At 30.0% G+C, this 6,984-nt stretch overlaps 1 protein-coding gene across 1 annotated transcript in view; it reads left to right on the top strand.

Moving 5' to 3' along the window:
* The first annotated feature begins 2,088 nt into the window (after positions 1-2,088).
* LOC108730206 (RCC1 and BTB domain-containing protein 1) overlaps positions 2,089-6,984 on the top strand; it is an 11,324-nt gene continuing 6,428 nt past the window's right edge. Inside the window, exons 1-4 of the mRNA XM_018459764.1 lie at positions 2,089-2,139; positions 2,254-2,369; positions 4,038-4,197; positions 6,679-6,864. Of these exons, the coding sequence (XP_018315266.1) occupies positions 2,089-2,139; positions 2,254-2,369; positions 4,038-4,197; positions 6,679-6,864 (513 nt within the window). The remainder of the gene's footprint in view (positions 2,140-2,253; positions 2,370-4,037; positions 4,198-6,678; positions 6,865-6,984) is intronic.

Genomic DNA, 6,984 nt, shown 5'->3' with positions numbered 1-6,984 from the left:
AATATACGTGTAAATGTATTCTCGTTTAAATATACAGTGATGGGAGAAAGTTCCGTAACGGTCAAATATCTTGGAAAATAATGATTATGGAATAAAACGTTCAACACAAAAGTTTTAGTATATCATGTGGTCTATTATATGATTATATTGAAATGACTTTCATGTGACCTTGAAGGACACCATGAAGATCAACTTTGAGAGAGAGAAATCTTAAATAGAAACTCCTATTTTCTATTACATATTCTAGCTGATGTCAAGACGTTTCCGAAACACTGGTTACAAGAACCAGTGCTTTTTTTGCTTGAGATTTTCCTGAGTTACGAATCTTTAAAGTTTAAGTATCGCCGGCGCGTTATCTGAAATGTACCGTGTGGAGGTGGCACGGTCGGATCGGGTCGGATATCCACTTCTTCGAGATGCTTGATCAAAGTGAGGCCTTGTGTGCGCGCGCGCGTGTGTGTGTGTGTGTGTGTGTGTGGAGCTGGAAGTATATGAGGGGGTATATTTGCTCTTCAAAATTGTGTATTTCCGCCTCGTTTTCAGATGACCTCTTGTAAACGTGCACGCATATTGACGCAAGCTCTAATTGAAGCCAGAGGAATTTCCCACCATATTTCGATGCAATGCTGCTTCCAGTGACTGCCGATTTGTTGGTGATTCCTCTAATCTGCGTAGTTTTCTTCCTATCATATTGGATATCCCCATGTTGTTGTCTTTGAGGAAGTTAATTGCAATTCTCTCTCTCTCTCTCTCTCTCTCTCTCTCTCTCTCTCTCTCTCTCTCTCTCTTTCTCTGGCGGTATGTAGGCGAGCATTGTCCTACATTAGAATAAAATTGCAAGACTATAGAGCACTTTTCTATTCAGTCCGTTCTACACAAGAGCATTTGGTAAAATATTTCGAAATACCATGTATATGCACATATGAAATATTAGCAACATTTGTACTATATGAATATGTATAATATATATATATAATAATCGTATTACTTTTTAACTATGTTTGTATGTATGTATACAGGATGGTCCACGTAAATCGATCGTTTGAAATATCTCGCTTATTTTTAATGATATAAAGTAATATTTCGAGTGAAAGTGGAACGGTTTCTAAGGGGACATATTTTGGGCATGTTCTTTTTTTTCTAGATGGAGGAGCCAAAAAGATATGAAGGTCACCTCCATTTTTTAAAATGGAATATGGTCCATGCAGTCGGCCCTTTCTGGAGAACTATCCTATTCTTATGAAGGTATCAAAAAATGATATCAAAAAGTGATATCAAAAAATCATTAGTTTACGAGATATTTTACACTTTATTCTGGCACATATTGACATAAAATGTTAAATAACTAGTAAACTATTAACTTTTTTATAATCATACCTTAATACTTTTACGAGATGAATCAGATGGTGTAAAGGAAACACATCATTGCTTTAAAAAATATGTATGCGAAATGAATAATTTTTAAAATTAGCCACTATGTATTTTCTTTCCACCTTGATTATCTCATTATTCTGTTCACAAAAGTATGTATTAAGGTATAATTATCAAAAAAAGTAAAAGAGTTATTTAACATTTTATGTCAAAATGTGTCAGAATAAAGTGTAACATATCTCGTAAACTACTTTTTGAAGTCATTACTTTAATACTTTTATATGCCGAATAATTATAGGAATCATATTATGTAAAAAAATCATACAATTCCATTTAAAAAAGTGGAGATGACCTTCATATCTTTTTGGCGCCTCCACGTGGGAAAAAAGTATGATCAAAATACGTCCGATTCGAAACCGTCCCACTTTCATTTGAAACATTTTTTTATATTATCAAAAATAAGCGAGATATTTCAAATGGTCGATTTAAATGGACCATCCTGTAAATAAATGCATAGCAACGTGTTGAAAAATTTAATAATAATGAGCGCATTCTGTGTGAAATAGTTATTAATCATAATCGGTGACAACGGAAATGTTCCATTTGGTCACGTGGCGAATCACTCACAACTTATAGCATTGGTTTAATATTTTAAAGTTGGTATAAGTCATGAAAGCTAATTTCTAATATAAATAAATCGGATCGCGTTCTAGCATCATGAACACAAGCAAACTGAATAATATTTATACTGGTCTCAATAACATGCAGGTAGACTTATACTGACTTTCAAGGAAAGAGTTCGTCTTTTCCGCTTTCAATCGGCAGTTCGCATTACTTGTGATATAAGATACAATTAGACATATTTCTATATATTGTATTTAGTGTTCCTATCGTTTATCGATTGTTATCATGTCTATTTCGCTCAGATTTAACGAAAGCCTTATAAAAGAGAATAATGATGAAGAACAAAATAAAGACTTAATTACCTTCAAACGTTGGTAAGTTTAGAGTTCCTTTTTATTTTTTTAAAATATATATTGACGAATAATTTTAAAATAATAATGAACGGATTAATTATCCAGAATTAGACTTGTGTTTAATACGTTGATTTAGCCAAAAGATTATCCAACGGGATATTACATGTGCCTTCATAATATAAATGAGATTAAATAATCTTCTTTATGCATATTTTAATGCGACAATGAAAATTTATGTGCAAAGACTTTTAGTTCGGATCTACAATAGGTATTTTAAAACTTGAGCCGTAAGAAATTGACCAATTACAATCGAATGCAAGAAGAATAATTGACTATGATTCATCCATTTCTTATGGCTTAAGGCTTAAATATCCATTGTAGATCTAGGCTTATTCTACGATTGCAAAAGTCGGACACCAAAACAAAGTACAAGAAGACATCCGTTGGTTAGGCTAAGTCCGAATCCTTGTTTTAAGAAGCCGTAAGTCGTAAGCTTTAATTAACGATATATCGGCCACAGAATTTACGCTTTTAGGCGTAATGGTTTTGCTCAATTCGCGTAAGTTTAACGGTTAAAGCCTAAAAACTGCGCAAAAACAATTTAGAGACAGAAATTATTGTCACTTAATCTCTTTCGACTTATGACATAAGGCTTTTTAAAGCAATATTGTGGACTTAGCCATATGATAGCAAGAAAGGATAATTTTTTATCTTTGTAAAGCAGTATAGAATCGCAACAGTTGGTACAATATGTATTACGAAAAGTCATTTTAAATGTTTATAGTTTCATAAATTAGTTTTCTTTACAGAATAGGATATATCTTTATCTATAGAATAGGAATGTTGGGGCATTATTGCCTACTATATCAGTTTTGGAGACCATTTTGTCAAAGGCTCATTTTTGCATAACTTACGAAGAACTTAATTATTTCAAAATTGCAAACGGTGTTATAAAAACTACTTATACCATCTGATAGAAGACACTTTTTAGTTTGTATTGATGTTTTTGGAGTTGTATTTTTACCTTTTGTTAAAGAAATATTGTCTAAAGATGCGAAGTGGTATGTCGGTATCGGTGACCTTCCCCTATATATAATATAATAAACATACTGCCAAAACTAGCCGAGATCCTCATATTTATAAATTTAAATATTTCATAAAATTTTTAATACATTTATTTTTTAGTTATTTTATTATCAAATAAAATTTTTTTAAATACTGGGAAAAAATTATATATGTAATTATATAAAATTATATAATTGCATAAAATGTAATTTTAAATAATATTTTATAATAATATATAATTATATGTTATGTGATTTTATATACACACAATTTCTTTAATATAATATTATATATATAATTTTATATATAATTATATACAATATTATATATAAAACCGAATCACAGTTGAAAAATTTCAAAAATATAAGATTACTTAAAAAATCTTAGATCTCTGTTTGCTAACTTCTTAAAGATTTTACGTTCTTCCGCATGCTATAGTCATTGTCCTTTTCAAATTTATTTTAGCTCAATCTGCAACTTTTCAAGTAAAGCGAAATTCCGACTACCATTATATTGTTCTGTACACGAAACGAGATACATTAATTAGTTTTCTAATTAATCATTTTTATTTGTGTTTACACAGCAATATATATTTTATAAAAATTGTAATTATTTTTATCCAAGGCTTGGAATCCAATCGTGCATCGATTATATTGATGGTTCTGGCGATATAGATAAAAAATATCCGACAGAAGTGGATATTATGTTTAATAAAACAATAAAATTATTGATTGGCAATAATATAGATGAAGGAAATACTTTTTTGGTTACTCGAGACGGTGAGGTACATGAACAATTTATATATCATAATAAAAATTGATATTACATAATAAATAACTAGAATGAATCTTTGCTGAACTTTTTTGACATTTAGAAATTACATTATAGAGCAGAGTTTAAAATATACGGAGTATGAAGTATACAGAGTGTAAAAGAGAATTATAATTTTTATCTATAAATAAATAAAATATGTAGAAATGAAAAAAAAAACAAATTGTTTTATAAATTTTGCCTTTATGAAAGTGTTTATTAGAAAAAAATAGTAAAAATTATAACATGTGTCACTAACTGTGTACACAACCTTTATGAAATATAATAATCCTATAAAAATAAAATGAGAATATTTAATATGCTTACAACGTTAATATACATTTTAATGTAAAATACTTATTTAATGTGTTAATTTTTTATATGTTTGTTACATCATGTTGTTTTTTATCACGTGCCTGTAATAAGTGCATAATGTTTTACAATAGAAAGTTATAAGAGGTTAAAATTTTTTACTCTTAACATATTGAATAAGCTCATAGAATTGACAACAATTTTCTAAGTTTACTAAATGCATGATCAACCCTATTTTAATTTTTAGGTTACTTTTATATTATATTATTTTAATTCATGATATATAAATACGATGTAATTAAGTAGTAAATTCATTGAATCTAATCCATATAAAGGGCGATCTACTGAAATTGAAAATTTTGAATATTTCAATTGTTTTTGATGAAAGAAAAAGACGTTACAGATGAAAGTGAAACGGTTTCCAGAAGAATGTATTTTTTGGTTATTTTTTTTTTAGATGGAAACACCATAAAGATTTAAAAAATTTTACTTTTTTAAATGAAATTATGATTTTTTAAATATAATATGATTCCATAATTATTCTACGAATAAAAGCAATAAGACGGAGATGTCAAAGCCAGATATTTAGATACTTTATTCTAATATAAAATATGGTACATTTTATACTTTACACCAGCACATATTAAGGGAATCCTAAAGATAATTTATAGACATATTCTAAATAGCACTTACGCGCAGACGATTTACGCGTCACGTATTGACGTACGTGTCATTATTAACACGTCACTATCGAAATATCTGACCCACATATCCCTGGTAAAAAAAATTGATAGAGAACGATAGAAAAATCCTATCGTTTTGAATATGGAATCTGGTTCGTGAATTCAATAATTGGAATCAGATCTTATAGAAACCTTGTACAAATCTTATAGAATCTGATAAAATACGATAATATTCATATCCAATCAATCGTGATGCTCGCGAGGTCAACGACAGCAAATGATATAAACTTATAGAAAACGTTACAAATTGATAGAAATCCTATTGTTCTTAATCGTCCTTTATTAACTATTATTAAGCCCGATGTCCATGATGCTAGAAATCGGTCCGAAATTTTCGTACAGAGAAAGAATTAACAAATCACATTTGAACAATTTGGTCACATGACCAATGCGATCAATTCTTTCTTCATCCGAGGTTTCGGACTGATTTCTAGCATCGTGGACATCGGGCTTTACCAGGGATGCCACACATACACATAAACCTTCGTATAACAATTACGTTTTAATTAGATATCTAATGTAAGTCCAATTTTAAGAACTTCACAATGTTTCTTCATGCAAAGTTTTTTCAAGCAACTTTCTTCTACTAGTCTGTGAAATAGCTACTATTTCGTAAGTACAGATTGCGCAGCTTTTATATGAAGCAAATGTTGTCACGACGTAACAGATCTGGAGGGTCATATTTGACTAAAAATTGGTAAAGAACATCCCAATTTTGAAAATTTTTGTCGTGCTCAGCATAGACTCCACCTCACAGGAACGTATTAATGCATATACTTTAATCACAAAAAGGATTCTCAAATCAATAAAAAAGAGAAAAATAATTGTTATACAAAAGTTATATGGTTTTGCCGGTAATACAGAGAACTTTAGGATCCCCTTAACATGAAACGAATTGTGTACATAATAATTATAAAGTACAGATAATCTCATGAACTATTAATTTTATGATAATCGCACCTAAATACTTTTATAAACAAAATAATGAAGAGAATTAATTTAGATAACGAAGACTCATAATTTCTTAAAAAAATTTAAAGGCATACGGTTAATTTTGAAAAAACGCAATTGTTTTCTTACACCAAATGATCCCCCCCCTCCGCGCATTATTCTATTCATATAAGTTTTATACGCAGAATAATTATAAGAACCATATTACGAAAAAATCATATTATTTCATTTAAAGTAGTGAAGGTGACTTTCACATCTTTTTAACGCTCCTACCTAGAAAAAAAACGTGGTCAAAATATACGTGCCTTTCGAAAGCGTTCCAATTCCATCTCAAAAATTTCTTCGTATTAAGGAAAAGTGAGATATTCGAGGATTTCAATTTAAGAAGATAACACCCTGTATAATCAATTGAACTGACTAAATCGATGATTACGTTATCTTTTTAAAAGGAATATACATGGCAAGATACGAGTGTAAAAGCTATATTCAATTCTGGAGTTGAAACTGAAGCAGATGATGAGGATCAAAGTGACAGCATATCTTATACTTCCAATAAGATTGATTGGAGCAACACAAAGATTGTAAAAGCCACAACTAACACGATTGATTTTCTCGCTTTAACTGATGATGGCAAAGTAAAGTGTTACGAATATATTATCATGAATACATTAATAATAATCTGGAGACACGGTAGTGTCTCGGCGCTAAGCCAAGCGCAGCGACACTGCCGTGCCTCCTTTACGCGAACCGACGAG

This window comes from Mycetomoellerius zeteki, unplaced genomic scaffold (genome assembly GCF_001594055.1).
Source record: "Mycetomoellerius zeteki isolate Tzet28-1 unplaced genomic scaffold, Tzet1.0 scaffold86, whole genome shotgun sequence".
Taxonomy (NCBI): Eukaryota; Metazoa; Arthropoda; class Insecta; order Hymenoptera; family Formicidae; genus Mycetomoellerius; species Mycetomoellerius zeteki.
Note: the sequence above shows the minus strand (reverse complement) of the source record. Positions and strands in the feature narration are given on the sequence as shown.